This window comes from Caretta caretta, chromosome 2, assembly GCF_965140235.1.
Source record: "Caretta caretta isolate rCarCar2 chromosome 2, rCarCar1.hap1, whole genome shotgun sequence".
Lineage (NCBI taxonomy): Eukaryota > Metazoa > Chordata > Testudines > Cheloniidae > Caretta > Caretta caretta.
In genome coordinates, this window is record NC_134207.1 from 122,380,701 (window position 1) to 122,397,997 (window position 17,297).

Below are 17,297 nucleotides of genomic sequence, written 5' to 3' on the forward strand. Positions count from 1 at the left end.
CAGGACGCTCCCAGTGCCCTAGCCATGGCCAGAGCTGTGCACGCCGCCGGGCGTGCAAGGAGAGGTCCAGGACTCAGGGGCCCACACCCAGGCTGCAGGTGACACGCAGGAAGGAGCGGACGCTCCTAAAGCGGGGACCGCGCGAGGCGACCGACGCGCGGCTCTGATTGACAGGCAGGGGCCGCCTCCGGCCCTCCGCACCGCGGCGCTACCACTGCAGGCGGGGAGCGGCCCGTGGAACGCTGGGGGTGGGGCTACGGCGGCTCCTGCGCACACGGTCCCGCCCGGCCCCGCCCACAGCCTCGCCAGCCTCCGCCCAGGGAGCGGCTGCATGACGTCACGCGCAATCACGCGGGCGCTGGGCGGAAGCGGAAGCGGAAGCGGAGGGGGGGTCCCGGCGGCGTTTTGGATACGGAAGTAGCGCGGGGTCCGGGCAGTGGGTTCCGCGGCTGGGAGCAGCTCCAGAGACCGGACACAGCGCGGCAGCGGCGTCCCCCGCCATGGCCGCGTCATCCAACCTGCAGGTGGAGACAGGCGGAGCCGGGGCCCCGCCCAGAGCGTCCTGCTGGGGGAGGGGGTGTCGGGGTCGACTGGGGATGGGGATGGGGAGGGGGTGTCGGGGCCGAGGGTGGTGTGGGGGGAGGGGGAGGGCGGGCAGGGTCTGGGGTGGGGGGAGGGGAGGCGAGGGGGCGGGCGGTGTCTGGGGTGGGGAGCGGGGCTGAAGGGAGCGGCTGTGGGGGGATGTCCGGCCCCTGGGTGCTGGTGCTTCCATAGTGCATCCCTTAAATGCCTGAGGCTCTCGGCACCGGTTGGGACGGCTTCTGTCGAGTATCTTGCGGTTTGTCTCGAGTCGGATAAAAAGCATGGGGTTTACTTTAAACCGTGTCGCCTTACCCGCTTTTACCTACCTCTCTCCTCAATCCCTAATGTTAGAAAGGGGAATTTACGCTTGGTAGGTGGCCAGGACGATCTTCATCCAGCCAACATATGTTAAAGCATCTCTTGTCCTGTCTACCTTAAGCCTTTAAAATACCTTGATTTGTTTTTAAAATGCACCCTCTGTCATAGTTTAAACAAATTGTCCTGATGGTATAATATGTCTGCCCTGCTTGGGGGTTTATCCCCTTTGTCCATTTGCCGTTAGCGTCCTGGTTCAGTTGCTATGTACAGTGAGGTTCACTGTCATCTCTTACCATACGCCCAGGATAGCACATAGATTTACCTCCTCATTTTTCAATTAAGTCCTCAGTTGTTTCTGATAACTTGAAGAAGCATATATCCCACATGCTACCATATATTTGAGGTTGGAGTAGGAGCGATCTGTAATTGTTAATATCCCCTCTGCTCTGTTGGCTGCATGGTCACTTTTTGGGGGGTGGGAGGGGCACTATGCTTCCCTTCTCCTTGTCTTCCCACAAAAGTAGTACTGGTATTGTTAAAGTGGTAACACACTTACAACTGCTGTCCTGCTAGATTAGTTATAAAGGTGGTTATACTGATATAACTATTTGGTTTAAATAAAAAATCACCCCTGTAACTGAAATAGTTACACTGTGACAAAACTGGCTGCAGACCAGGCCCTAGTTTTTTTTCTCTCTCACACACACTTTTTTTTTCCTGATTCACTATTATTTTTATTATCATAGCACTTAAAAGAACATTTTTTAGAAGCCTTCCTTCCCACAATGAAATTTATGCTCTGGAATCTCTAGCAGTCTAACATGTTGTTTCTGTATTATTTTCCTGTGTTTATAAAAGGGGAGGCATAGGCCCCTTGTCAGAGTTTTCAGGCTAGTTTAAGTGGGTTTCAGAAGTGGCCAATGAAGTATGTAGATTTTTGTTTGTTTGGTAGGAGCAGGACAGGAAGGTAACACAACCTCCTCTGCTTGCTGGGGATCTGCTTTAGCAGATGGTCTTTTCACATACCGCTCCCCCGTCACCCCCCAAATAGAAGATTTTGCTCATGGTTTTAATGAGACAAAGTTTCAAAATTTTTCTCACACTTGTTGGCTCCTATTTAAAAGGTCTCTGTTTTGAAACAAGCTCCCTTTAGTTTAATCTACCTGAAACCAAAAGGTTTTTGCTCCAGTGCCTTTGTGTCAAAACCAAACAATAAAGGTACTGTGCTACTTCTCTTCTGAGCCCTACTGGTGCTGCTGCTGTGTATCAACTTTGTTTTGTCTGATGTGTTAGAGAGAGCCCAAATCCTGACATGGATGTATGCACAAGAGACAAAGGACAATGCATCCCATGAAGTGAGCTCTAGCTCACGAAAGCTTATGCTCTAATAAATTTGTTAGTCTCTAAGGTGCCACAAGTACTCCTTTTCTTATTGTTAGTACAGTTAGCAGAGGAAATAACTGTGTATGAGAGAACTGAATATAGTAACTTTTACTATATAAGTGTATAGTTACTCTAAGTAATTTTCAGAGTAGTAGCCATGTTAGTCTGTATCTGTAAAAAGAACAGGAGTACTTGTGGCACCTTAGCGACTAACAAATTTATTAGAGCATAAGCTTTCGTGAGCTACAGCTCACTTCATCGGATGCATACAGTGGAAAATATAGTGGGGAGATTTTATATACACAGGTTTCAGAGTAGCAGCCATGTTAGTCTCTATTTGCAAAAAGAAAAGGAATACTAGTGGCACCTTAGAGACTAACCAATTTATTTGAGCATAAGCTTTCGTGAGCTGCAGCTCACTTCGTCGGATGCATTCAGTGGAAAATACAGTGAGGAGATTTATATACACACAACATGAAAAAATGGGTGTTATCATGCACACTGTAAGGAGAGGTTTCAGAGTAACAGCCGTGTTAGTCTGTATTCGCAAAACGAAAAGGAGTACTTGTGGCACCTTGGAGACTAACCAATTTATTTGAGCATGAGCTTTCGTGAGCTACAGCTCACTTCATCGGATGCATACCGTGGAAAGTGTAGAAGACATTATATACACACAGAGACCATGAAACAATACCTCCTCCCACCCCACTGTCCTGCTGGTAATAGCTTATCTAAAGTGATCATCAAGTTAGGCCATTTCCAGCACAAATCCAGGTTTTCTCACCCTCCGGCCCCCCCCCCACACACACACACACAAACTCACTCTCCTGCTGGTAATAGCCCATCCAAAGTGACCACTCTCTTCACAATGTGTATGATAATCAAGGTGGGCCATTTCCAGCACAAATCCAGGTTCTGTCACTCCCTCACCCCCCCCTCCAAAAACCACACACACAAACTCACTCTCCTGCTGGTAATAGTTTTTTGGAGGGGGGTGAGGGAGTGACAGAACCTGGACTTGTGCAGGAAATGGCCCATCTTGATTATCATACACATTGTGAAGAGAGTGGTCACTTTGGATGGGCTATTACCAGCAGGAGAGTGAGTTTGTGGGGGGGGGGCAGGGGGCGGAGGGTGAGAAAACCTGGATTTGTGCTGGAAATGGCCCAACTTGATGATCACTTTAGATAAGCTATTACCAGCAGGACAGTGGGGTGGGAGGAGGTATTGTTTCATGGTCTCTGTGTGTATATGATGTCTTCTGCAGTTTCCACGGTATGCATCCGATGAAGTGAGCTGTAGTTCACGAAAGCTCATGCTCAAATAAATTGGTTAGTCTCTAAGGTGCCACAAGTACTCCTTTTCTTACTGTAAGGAGAGTGATCACTTAAGATGAGCTATTACCAGCAGGAGAGCGGGGGGGGCGGGGAGAAAACCTTTTGTAGTGATAATCAAGGTGGGCCATTTCCAGCACTTTACAAGAACAGTAGGAGGGGAAATAAACATGGGGAAATAGTTCTAGTTTGTGTAATGACCCATCCACTCCCAGTCTCTATTCAAGCCTAAGTTAATTGTATCCAGTTTGCAAATTAATTCCAATTCAGCAGTCTCTCGTTGGATGGGCCAGCAATGCCCCTTTGCCATGTACATTGGTCAAAGAGGACAGTCTCTATGTAAAAGAATAAATGGACACAAATCAGACGTCAAGAATTATAACATTCAAAAACCAGTCGGAGAACACTTCAGTCTCTCTGGTCACTCGATTAGAGACCTAAAAGTGACAATACTTCAAAAACAGACTCCAACGAGAGACTGCTGAATTGGAATTAATTTGCAAACTGGATACAATTAACTTAAGCTTGAATAGAGACTGGGAGTGGATGGGTCATTACACAAAGTAAAACTATTCCCCCTCCCACCCCCCCACTGTTCCTCAGACGTTCTTGTCAACTGCTGGAAATGACCCACCTTGATTATTACTACAAAAGGTTCCCCCTCTCCCCCAGCTTTCCTGCTGGTATTAGCTCATCTTAAGTGATCACTCTCCTTACAGTGTGTATGGTAACACCCATTGTTTCATGTTCTGTGTATATAAATATCCCCACTGTATTTTCCACTGAATGCATCCGATGAAGTGAGCTGTAGCTCACGAAAGCTTATGCTCAGATAAATTTGTTAGTCTCTAAGGTGCCACAAGTCCTCCTTTTCTTTTTGCGAATACAGACTAACACGGCTGCTACTCTGAAACCTGTCGTTGGAGTGTCTTTTTGAAGTTTTTTTGTTGAAGAATTGCCACTTTTAGGTCTGTAATCGAGTGACCAGAGAGACTGAAGTGTTCTCCGACTGGTTTTTTCTAATTCTTGACGTCTGACTTGTGTCCATTTATTCTTTTACATAGAGAATGTACATTGGCCAAACTGCACATGGCAGAGGGGCATTGCTGGCACATGATGGCATATATCACATTGGTAGATGCGCAGGTGAACGAGCCTCTGATAGTGTGGCTGATGTGATTAGGCCCTATGATGGTTTTCCCTGAATAGGTATGTGGACACAGTTGGCAACGGGCTTTGTTGCAAGGATAGGTTCCTGGGTTAGTGTTTTTGTTGTGTGGTAAGTAAATTGTTAGCAGTTAAGTGGCTACATTTTTATATTGGTGTGAGCCAAATAAAATCAAATTCTAAATACTTCGTTAGAAATGTAAAATCATCCAATAATCTGTTCCCCTTCTTCATGCACAAATATAAGTACAGCTGTTAGGTAATCTGGAAAGAACAAAGCGTTGTATAGAAGGACATTTTTTGATGTTTGCAGGCCTCTTCGTCCTTGTTTGTTAGGAATTCAGTCCTTGTTTGCCCTGTTTTTCCTGGAAGACCCTCTTGAGATACCAAGGATATGAAACTGGATTAACTGAGGAGTAATTACTGTTGTTCAGACTTTCTACAACTTTTTGAGGTTTTGTACTGAAACAGCTTCCAGTCTACAACTGAGTCCTCCAAGATAAACTTCCAGCAAATTTCTTATAGGGGGAAATTTTTCAAAGGCAAATCTCCCCCTTTTATTTCTGAGAAGATAGGAAAGAAAAGTAAAAGGTTCCTGAAAAGTTTTTCATACATAAAGAATGGCACAAAGCCATACTTCTTCCCCACTTCACCTAACCTGAATGAGAACCACATTCAGAACCCTTGAAATACAGAATTGTTGCTACTTTAGAGTTCAAGTAAACGTAACTCTTAACTTGTAGTTATAAATACTTGGCACTGCTACATTACATCTTTTTTTTCCCCCAGAACTAATCTCAAATCATAATGCAGGTTTTATCAGGTATTTGTACTGAAGTGGTTCACGTGGCTCAGTCATATTGGAGCCTCATTAAAGATTTTTAGTAATGGTTGACTTTGATAGTGTATCCTGAGAAATTTTTAAGCTATGAAGATAAAATACATTTGAGAAAGTGTGGATTCTCCATACATCTTTTCAATTAACATAAGAGATCTCTAATAAAAATTTGGAAGCGCTGGATTAACACTCCAATAATAATTATAGCTTAGTATAGAGGAACACTTCTGCCTGTCACTTCTGATTTATGTACTACAGATTATATATTGAAGGTACGCTGTTGACTTACTCTATATGAGTACAACACTCAGCACAAAGGGGTTCTGACCTAGTTAGCCTCTAGGTGCTACTGCAATATAAATACTAAAAAAAATACTTCTAAATTGACTAGATTTCAAGTTGTATGCAGTGTTGTAGCCATGTTGGTTTCAAGTTAGCTGTAGAAGTACTGTAGACAGATACTGATTGTTGCCTAGTACAAAAATATTTTTTACTGCTTATATCTCTTCAGATGAAGACATGAATTTGCAGTTTGTTGCTGTATCTACAATTCTCTATTTTTTCCATTCATTTAAAAATAAGGTGCTTTTTTAAATTTTCATAACTTTTATATTTTAATATGCCGGAAAGAATTAGGAGGTCATGTACTAGGTAACCTAGTAGAATAGATTTTAAACTCATTCTGTATTCTGCCAAATTACATTAAAAGAAAATAAGATCCTGATCCTGAAAAGACTTATGCAAATGCTTAGCTTTGCTACTGTGAGTAGTCCAGTTAACTTTAATAGGGACTATTCACAGTTCATATAGATAAGCAGATAAGTGTTTTCAGGAAAAGGGCCTAAAGGTTGCACCAGTAAGCTCTTACAGCCAAATTCTCCAAATGCTTAAATGTGAGTTAGTTTTTATTCAAGCAGGTAGTGACATTGATATTAATGAGATGACTTGTATGAATAAAGTTTACTCATGTATGTTTGTAGAATCCAGCCCTCTTTAACTTTGACATTTCTTCGGTAAGGCTGTATGTGCCACCTTGATTCTACTCCTTATGAACATATTATCATATGCACACAGTATTTCTCAAATTATATTTTATAATTTTAGGTATGTATGGCATCTTATATAAATGACTCATGGAGTGCATTTCTGTGAAAGATCTAGGAAGAAGTGAGATGGGTGGAGTCCTCCATCATTGACTGCACACCTAGCGAGTGGCATTTTACTTAGCTGTAAACAATACTGTGAATTATAAACTGTCTTGCAACACATGCACAAGGGAAGCAGAGTTATGGTAGCACATGCAACTTCAGCTCTGGCATTTCATGACTTAAGAGCTTACCTGTGTAACTTTAACATTCATTTAAAATAGACTTTTTAATTGATTTTTACTCTTTAAGCAGGAAAAGATCTAGACACCATAGAATGCCCCCTAACTCATGCACCTTAAAAAGTTCATAAGAGTCCTTTTCCTGGATCCTCAGGAGTTGCACTCTTTCCTTTCTAGTGTGTGTCTGTCGCATACAGTGCAAACTGTATACATGAAATTGATGAATGGCTTGGCACACCCTTAAAAGATTAAGAGAATAGCTTTGTCACAATCTCAGCACATGTCAGCTTACTGTTGTTTCTAATGTTGCTTTTAAAAGTGTTTAACAGAAAAACCTTGAATTGTGTTCATGTGAAGTATGACTTTGCAGAACACTGAAAAGTTCTTGTAAGAACTATTCTTGTCAGATTCCTTCTTTCTACCCCAGCTATGTCAGCATTAGAACATTTTAAAAGGTTGCATTCATGATTAATAAAAGGAAATGTTTTTCATGTTTTGATACAAGTGAATTGTTTTAGCTCAGACTAAAAAAATAAGAATGTACTCCAATCAGATCTTAATATCAGGTTCTTAGGTCAAACTTCCTCAAGCGGCAGGCAGTTGAAAACTGAGTTAGAGTAGAAATGCTTCAGTGCCTTTAACTCTAGGTGTCACTACTGTTCCACCTAGAATATATTGTTGGCATAACGTTTTGTTTCATTTGGTGGTTTCATTTTATATGTGGTTTTTTTAATCACTTTTGTGATATATCCAGACTTGGGTCACTTGGCTCTGTGTCCACACTGATCTCAGCCAGCTCTCTCACAAAGCTTTGTGTCCTTGATATTTCCCAGTTCCACTCTGAAGTCAGTCCTTCTCCCTGAGACACCCAACAGCAGTTGCTCCAACTTCAGGCCCTGGTTCTACAGTGAGCAATAAGTGCAAGGAGGAGACCTATGTGGAGCTTATTACATGAGCATGGCCTAAGTTACTACAATTTGTTATTTTGAATGCAAGCATTTGTTTGGCATACTTATTTTTTTTATTCTGTGCTGTTTTATTTTGTATCAGATAAAACTCATTTAGACTTACCATTACAGAAAGCATAACTCTACTTAGTCATATGATATAATTAAGCAAAATAAAAATCTGGGTAAGACCTGTATCACGCAGCTGCTGCCAGGAGTCTGACTTTTTTCTCCTTAGTATGTTTTCTTTCATTTGGTAATGGAAGAGTACACTCAATTCAATCTGCCGTAGAACTGGTTTTTGGTATTACATATAAATTTAACATTTCTACTAATAATTGTACCTCTGGTATTGTTTTGGGTAATTACTACTTCTGGTGTTTACAAGAAGACTGGTTGCATATCACCAGTGAAGATGAGCATGAGTTCCTTTGCTGAATGTGACCATCAGGTGGTCCATATGTACTCAGTGAGTTTTATTTCAGTACTTCTAGAAGTAGGTCTCATTACCACAAAATGGAAAGAGATCCAGTTTCCTGGCAGATTAGTTACATAGTATTTACAATTTAATAATAATTTAGCAATTTTCAATTATCCTATATTCAGAGCTGTACAAGGACAGTCCCAGTGAATTTATAATCAATTACCTTCAACTTGTTTGCACAGTAGATATTCATATTGTAAAGGTGAGGCATCAGCTTTCAGTGCAACCGCTTAAATTATCACGCTAATGTTGCAGTACTCTTGCATAATAGTTGTCATTTTAATCACACCACTTTTTCTTTTGCTTTACAGAAAGCAATAGACCTTGCTAGCAAGGCAGCACAAGAAGACAAAGCAGGAAACTATGAGGAAGCACTCCGCTTGTACCAACATGCTGTGCAGTATTTTCTCCATGTAATTAAATGTAAGACTTGGAATATTAGCTAGCTATTTGCTGCAATTTTTTAAAAGCTAAATTATATAAAGTTACAGCAGTCTACCTGATAGAAATGGAAAATATTCACCATGTTAAGTATCAACAAGTGTTTTGTCTAAAGATACTAAATCTCTCAAACAGTCAAATGAGACTTGCCAGCTATACTTTGATTTAAAGGCACATATTGTGTATCTTCTTTTCCACCACGCACATGCTCTCCAATTGCTCCAATCTTGTAAATAGTCCACTTTGTTGATATTTAGAAAGGAATCATGCTACCAACGCTAGATGTCTTCAAAAAGTTCCAAGGTGACTACAGTGTAGGGGGGACAGGTAGAGGATGGGAAGAGTTAAGTATTTCCTTTTTGTGTAGGGAAAATCAGGTGGTATCTGGAAAGCCAGTCTTTGTGTAGTGACGCCACAGAAGTTACTGTCTTGTCCTGCAGGTGAAACAATGTCACGCTTCCCTTTTTCATTCTTTCCATTGACAATTCAAGCTGCTTATGCTTACCTTCAAGATTCTGCACAAATGAACATAGTTTAGACCTATATTTATTCTCTCATTTTTCTTCTGCCAATACCTTGTCTACAGTTCCCTTTATATCCTTCCTTTACTGTTCATGCTTCCTTCTCTGTTGCCTCCTTATGCCTGAATTCTTGCTTTTGACTTTGATGTGCAAGGAGATGCCTTTCTTAAGTTAAATTCCACCTTAAAATGTGTTATTTCTGCCAAGCCTACCAGTGCAAACTCACCCCAAGTTAGAGGTGCTGTTACGTATACAATAACTTAAAAATCTTAAGTAACTTCCATTTGATCATTCAGGGCAGTTTGTGTGTGGATTGTGTTTGTCTATATCGGGGGTCAGCAACCTATGGCATGCGTGCCGATTTTTAATGGCACGCTGCTGCCTGCCAGGTCCCAGCCGCCAGCCCCGCTCAGCCCGCTGCTGAACCCAGGCCGGCAGCGGGTTGAGTGGGGCAGGTGGCCGGGACCCCGGCAGGCAGCAGCATACCATTAAAAATCCTGCTTGCCCTGGCCCGCTCTTCTCCCCCCCACCACCTTTTCCCCCAGTGTGCTGGGTTCCTGCCCCTCCTCCTCTCCCTCCCTGCTGCCGATCAGCTGATGGCCCTTGTGAGGGAGGGGGAGAAGCGGAGCTGCAGCGCACTCGCTGCTCCGGGGAGGAGGTGGAGAAGAGGTGGGGGTAGGGTCTTGAGGAAGGGGGTGGAATCAGGGCATATCCCCTCCACCCCCCTGCCGTGAGCCGCTCTGGGCAGGGGACTGGGAGCACCCCCACAACCCTAACCCACACCCCCAGCCCTCTGCCATGACCCCTGCACCACCCCACAACCCCAATCCTGACGCCAGCCCCCTATACATTCCCAGCCCCCCAATGCCCTGACTCTTGCACCCCCCACATTCCCACCCCACCCTGAGCACCAAACGGGAGCTCCTGCGCCTCTCCTCCCCCCACATTCCACCTGCACCCCTCGTACCAAATGGGAGCTGCCCAGGTAAGCACTCCACACCCAAACCTCCTGCCCCAACCCTGAGCCCCCTCTGTCATTCTAGCTCCTGGCCAGACCCTTCACCCCAACCCGCAGCCTGCTCCTTCACCCCCAGCCCTGTGCTCAGTGCACTCCCACCCTCAGCTCAGTGCAGAGAAAGAAGAAGAGAATGGGCTAGAACCAGGGAGAAGGTAGGTACCCACTCTGAGCACCGGCAGCGGGCTAAGCGGGGCTGGCAACCGTGACCCTGGCTGGCAGGAGCCGGTAGACAGAACCCCAGACTGGCAGCGCGCTGAGCCGCTCAGCCTGCTGCCAATCTGGGGTCCCGGCCGCTGGCCCTGCTCAGCCTGCTGCCAATCTGGGGTCCCGGCCGCAGGCTCCGCTCAGCCTGCTGCCGGCCTAGGTGAACGGAACCCCAGGCTGGCAGCGGGCTGAGCGGGCCAGCAGCATAAGATCAGCATTTTAATTTAATTTTTAAATGAAGCTTCTTAAACATTTTGAAAATCTTGTTGACTTTACATACAACAATAGTTTAGTTATATAATATATAGACTTATAGAGAGAGACCTTTTAAAAAACATTAAAATGTATTACTGGCACGTGAAACCTTAAATTAAAGTGAATAAATGAAGACTCAACACACCACTTCTGAAGGTTGCCGACCCTGGTCTATATGTTCTGCTCTATGGGGCAAGAGAATGTATCTTTCTGTGCTTTCTGCAATGCTGGGCACGCTTTTGGGACTTAATGCATAGAGTAAAGTGTGCATGCCTTTTGTTGTGTAGCCTGAAATGCTTTTTAATAGATTAGAGACCAGGAGGACAATAATAACTATTAATTATTATCTAAAGGTTGACAAGATAAGTGAGGTTTCTGTCGGTGAAAGAGACAAGCTTTTGAGCTTAAACAGAGAAAAAGTTGGTCAGATTTTATGCCTATCTCCCTTTCAGTGTGAATGACAACTATTTTTTTTAAGAAACTGGAAGATTGCAGAAGGGGGTTGAGAACATATAATGTAAATAAACAAAAACCACTGCTCAACACTAATCTCTTAAACTACTGCCCAGTAACATCCGTTTTTTAAGCAAGCAAATCAAGAAGCCATCCATCTGCCAGTATCCTTGATCCTTCTCAATCAGTCAGGCTTTAGCCATGGGATCCAGAACACCCACAACTGGCTCTAAAGTTGCACCCCATCCTATCAGTACAAACCTTGTCATAGTGACTGCCGCACTTGTGATCTGCAGACTTGATTATTGCAGCTCATAACTAGGAGTGAAGCCACATGCTTTGAAAAATCTCCACCTGTTACAAACCACAGTAGCCCGTCTGCTTAGCGACACAAATCACAATGAACATATCACCATGGAGCTCTGCTTTGCATTGTCTTCCCATTCAATAGAGAGTCCAGTTCAAAGTGTATCTTAAGCAAAAACCTGTTAGCTTAATCAAGTTTTCTCTCCTACAGGATAAGGAAAAGGAAATAGCTCTCTTGAAATAGTTGGCTGGTGTTTAGATAATGTGGTGGATATTGGCAATATAAGCATCGAAATGCTTCTTGAAGCATTCACTAAGTACAATGGATTTCTTGTAGGTCGGAGGTTTTCAATTTACTTTTTGTTCGTTGAGATTGGAGAAACTACTACACGCTACTTTCTTATGTATTCTGTTAAATTTAGTATTAAAATGGGGACAGAATTATTACCCTTTTCTGTTTTGATTTGTTTTGTTTTTGTGTTTTTTTTTGTTTTGTTTTTTTTTTTTGCTTCTAGTAAAGCATAACCATTTTTTTTCAATTTTTTTAGATGAAGCACAGGGTGATAAAGCAAAACAAAGTATCAGAACGAAGTGTACAGAATATCTGGACAGAGCAGAAAAACTGAAGGAATATCTGAAAAAGAAAGAGAAAGCTCCACCAAAGCCAGTGAAAGAGTCTGGTCCATCTGATGAAAAAGGGTATGTGTTTTTTTTGGAGACGGTAAAGCAAAATGCAATATTTTTCATGTTCCAAACTCAGCTGAAACGAAAGTTAACTATTTGAAAGAACATTTTAAGTAAGTTTAATGCGTGTGAAATGTATCAGGTGAGCAATACAGAAGTACAGTAACTAACCAAACAACATGCATACTAACACTACAAGCTTTCCTCTGTTGCTTTACCAATATGCCTTAGTCCTACCATGGAAGATCCACTTGCAGTAACTCACTCCACGGTATGCATCCGATGAAGTGAGCTGTAGCTCACGAAAGCTCATGCTCAAATAAATTGGTTAGTCTCTAAGGTGCCACAAGTACTCCTTTTCTTTTCACTCCAGTAAGTTAACTCACATCTAGCAGGTCTTTAGCCTTTCTGCTGGATGACAGCTGTGGTGGCCTAAGACATGGACACCTACCTACTTAAAAACTAGATCTTCAGAGCACCAGTGACTAGATTTAAACCACTGATAACTTGGGCCAGTTTTGAACATGTGCTCCAGAGGTTGAAGCTCTGTATCACGTTCCCAATCCATTGCACCATCTAGTCATATTTCTATTCACCCAACTCTTGTTATTGGCAACATTATTTGTTGGACATCTAGATAGTTACATTTTATACCTAATATTTTTTGTCTTCATTGAAACTTAAAACTGCAGTAAAATTTAAGTGATTTGCAGAAAAACTGTCCTCGTTTGTGGCTTGTAATCCATCTGTAGAGAGGATTTAAAGTTGTACTTGACTCAGATTGGTAATTGAATTCAGTTTGCACATGGCAGTATATCTCGTGTTAAAATCAGTTACTGTCACTTCTCCCGTATCAGAGTCCAGGGATCCTTATTTTTTCTGCAGAAGTTGATGGCCTCAGGGGACCCTAATTCAGCAGACATCTGCTTCAGATGCCTAATGTTTTCAATATTTGCAGGAAAAAAAGTCTCCTGAACTCTGATGGTGGTAAGGAGGAGGAAAGAAGCTTATTTTCAGTGTTGTTTTTTAAGTCTTCTAAATGCACTGATACCATGTTCAGTTATTAAGCTGTTTGCAAGAGACAAGGGGGTGAGGTAATATCTTTTATTAGACCAACTTCTGTTGATGAGAGAGACAAGCCTTTGAGCCACACAGAGTTCTTCTTCTGGTCTGGGAATGGTATTCCAAGCATCACAGCTAAATGCAAGGTGGAACAGATTGTTTAGCATAAGTAGTTAGCACATATTCTAAGGGACCATTTTAGGTAGAGTAGCCCATTAACATCTCAGTGATAGGACAAAAAGAGGGATTAGTGGGTTACAGATTGTTGTAAAAAGCCATAAATCCAGTGTCTCTGTTCTGTCCATGATTTTTGGTGTCTAGCAGTATTATGAATTTAAGCTTCGAGACTCGTCTTTTGAAAATGTGCAGGTTTCCTTTGAGAATGAGGACTGATAGATTAGATCCAGCAATCACTTTGTTCACTATAACTATACTGCACACAGTTTATTTGCAAAGCTTTCTAGTTTCCTTTTTCAGTGAATGTAGCTTGTCCCTGAAACTCTGAATACACACGTGTCAGAACTCTTTCTAGCTATAGTACTGGTCAGCTGAGCAACAGTTGGTTTGTAAAAGCTCAGAGTTGCACCATGTTCCACATGCTTATGATGACTGTAAGATTGTGCATATGACGTGCCCCCTATGCTGGCTTTTCACCAACCAAGGATTTCCCTTACGTCTTCTCTTAGTTCTCTTTACACTGCTCTGGCAACACAAAGAGGAACATAGCACTAGCTGGATCTTACCAGTAACTCCAATTGCTGCTCCAAACATATAGAGGATTGCTTAGATCTGCCTGCACTGAAGAAAGGACAATTGTACCTGTAATAAATCTAATTAAAAACAGTAAAGGTGGAATTTAGGCCATAAATATTTTCTACAAACCATGGAAACGTTAACTCCATAGGGAAACTTATTAAAACATACTTCATTAGAATTGTCAACAATATTTTAAAGAAATCACATTTTATATGAAGCTTAGAATTACACTACTTGGCTTTATATTTTTGTCACATGATTTTAAAAATAAAATTACGTCATTCAACAGGGCTGTTGGGCCCTCAAAGAATCTACAGAATTGAATTAAAAACACATTTCCCTGAATATCTCTACCAAAATGACGGAACGTGTGAGGTAGAATATAGTTTCCATTTACAAAATTGTTTGTCTTGTGTAAGACAGGTGGCTTTCTTTGTAGTTGAACATCTTATTACTTGTGTCTGAATTAGGACTGACAGTGATGGGGAAGGAGAGTCTGATGATCCTGAAAAAAAGAAACTGCAAAATCAACTTCAAGGTAGTTCTGAAACTTTTTTTTAAAAAATCATTGTATCAAGTGACTTGTTAAATTAGGCAATTCTGATTTGTTGGTTATTTTTTTTTGTCCACAAAAGAGCTGTAGACTGACTTGCCACAGAGTATTTAAATACAATAGAAATTCCTCTGTGCCTTCACTATTTACAAAAGAGGCTTTATTCACATCTTACAGATGAGAATGCTGAGGCCCAGAGAGGTGAAGTGACTTGCCCAGTCACCCTGTAGACTAAAGGCACAGCCAGGAATAGAACCCATGTCTGAGAAGTCACAGTCAAGTGCTCTGTCCCCTGGGCCACACGGCTTCACATAAGGACTACCACTTTATTTTAAATAGAAGCTTAAATTCTGCAGAAACTACTGGGGCTGATTTAGAGGGCTCTGGCAGGCAGTGCCTATTTACACACAAGCAAATGATGTTAAAGAACAGTGTCCTGTCCCTAGGAAACTTGCACTTGCTGGCCAAATCATGGTCTAACTCTAGTTAGCCACAACAGAACTTGAACCCTGCTTAAGTATTGTGGTTAAACATTGCTGAAATCTGTATATGCTGCATGCAGTCTGTTCATGGAAACCATGCTGGAATTGACAAGCAGCAGTTCATATGTGAACAGGGTCCAAGATTTTAATTCTTGCTTATGACAGCAGAGGCTCTTTGACAGAATGTACCTTCCTAGTTTATCTGGCCTCTTATTTTATAGGTGCCATTGTTATGGAGCGACCAAATGTAAAGTGGAGTGATGTTGCTGGTCTTGAGGGAGCCAAAGAAGCGCTTAAAGAGGCAGTGATATTGCCCATTAAATTTCCTCATCTGTTTACAGGTGAGATAAATTTAGTATACATTCTTGGTTCTAATGGTTGCAGTTTGGGGGAGAGGTGTGGCTGGTGAGGGGTGAGAAGTATTTTACACTGTCATAATGGTGACCTATGTCTAGGTGTCCTCTAAGAGCTTCTATTCCATAGTCTGGTGGGATGTGTATGCTGGGATGGTGGGAGCAGTTGGGGAATTGTATTGGGAGAAAGGAGAAGTTGGTTCAAGAACAACTCATCTCACATGGTAACTTTAAATACAGTGATGTTATAAGCTGTATTTCTCTTACACATTTGCTAACTTTGGGAAACTGATGATTGGTATAGTTTATTAATAAAGCAACAAGTTATATATGAATCTAAATTATGTAAATACAACAGATACCAACTTCTTTCAACTGAAAAAGTGAATAAATATATAAACAATTTTACAAGCTTGGATGAGGTTTCATTTTTTTACCAAGTTCTGTATCAACCTGATCCTTGTATCAGAATTCTTCAGGCAAGTCCTTTTTTCTTTTCTTTTAAAATATAACTCTCGTAGGAAAGAGAACACCTTGGAGAGGAATTCTTCTTTTTGGGCCACCAGGAACAGGAAAATCTTTCTTGGCAAAAGCTGTGGCAACAGAAGCCAACAACTCTACATTCTTCTCAGTATCCTCCTCTGACCTTGTCTCAAAATGGTTAGGAGAGAGTGAAAAGTAAGTAGCTCAGTTGAATTTTTTTTATACTAAATGGTTTTATTTGGTTCTGAAACACTGCAATCTGTCAGCTGAGGTTCAAGAATGTAATCGCTACTATTTTCTTTTTGCAAATATTTGCACAACTTCACGATGCTTTCAAAAGTAGGTAAAATTTGAGGTAGTTTGTATACTAGAGCTGGCCCGAAACTCAGAATTTCAGGGTTTTGAAAAATTTTAGTGTTTTTGAAATTTTCCATGAATGGGGAATTCAGAAAAATTTTGCTTTGGAAATGTCAAAACATGGTGGTTTTGTAATGAAATATTTTCCCAGAGATCACTGGCAGCTCCTGAGTGAACAGACTTCATTCTTGTCCAGTTCGCTCTGGAGCTGTTGGGGATTAAGGGATTGGCAGCTCCTGGGCAGCCTGCCATGTGGGCTGCCTGACTTCACAGCCAGATGCCCTGAGAGTCTTCCAGGCTCTTGGCTCAGCGGCAGGGAGCTCAGCGGCAGAAGCCCACATGCTGGGCTGCAGACTCGAACCCAGGTTCCTGCCAGTCATTTGATGAAAGTTTTGTAAAAACCCAATCTTTTCCTGAAACATCTCAGGTTCACAAGCCAGCACGTTTCTTGGAAAATTTCTGGCAGGCTGTATTTTATATGTCTCATTAAAATAAACCAAAAAAGGACAGGAAACTTAAGTTTCTTCCCAACATCAACCTTGACTCTCTCTTCTACAGCTGTGCATGAGAAGAGGGTCTTCACTTTTTGTGGTCCTTGGTGTGGATCCTTTAGTATGAGGATCATTTTTCTCCCTCCTGTCTTGTAGCAAAACTTGGGAGATTTATTAAAAGTGAACTTCAAAGGAAAAAAATGGTAAATATTGGCTAACTATTTTTGCTTTTTTAAGGTGTACAAAGTCTCTGAAGGGCTTTCTGGGAAAAAGCTCTTGATTTTTTTTATTTTTTTTTTTTAAGACCAAGAAATGTAGGTCTTGCCCATTTTGTTTTTCCAGGAAAAATTCATAGATGATAGAAGAACTTGCAAGCTTATCACACCAGAAATTCTGAGGAAGTTAAATCTGAGAGGAAAAGTGACTGTCATTTACTGTTAAAAATACACAAATTTTAGACACTTTAAATATTCTTGTAATTCATATCAGTTGAGTCAG

General features: G+C 41.9%; 1 protein-coding gene across 1 annotated transcript in view; it reads left to right on the forward strand.

The window, feature by feature from the left end:
* Positions 1-366: 366 nt before the first annotated feature.
* The window catches only part of VPS4B (vacuolar protein sorting 4 homolog B), a 34,100-nt gene continuing 17,169 nt past the window's right edge, over positions 367-17,297 (forward strand). The window contains exons 1-6 of the mRNA XM_048839715.2: positions 367-524; positions 8,692-8,803; positions 12,127-12,277; positions 14,551-14,618; positions 15,337-15,456; positions 15,990-16,146. Coding sequence (XP_048695672.1) covers positions 501-524; positions 8,692-8,803; positions 12,127-12,277; positions 14,551-14,618; positions 15,337-15,456; positions 15,990-16,146 — 632 coding nt within the window. The 5' untranslated portion in view covers positions 367-500. The remainder of the gene's footprint in view (positions 525-8,691; positions 8,804-12,126; positions 12,278-14,550; positions 14,619-15,336; positions 15,457-15,989; positions 16,147-17,297) is intronic.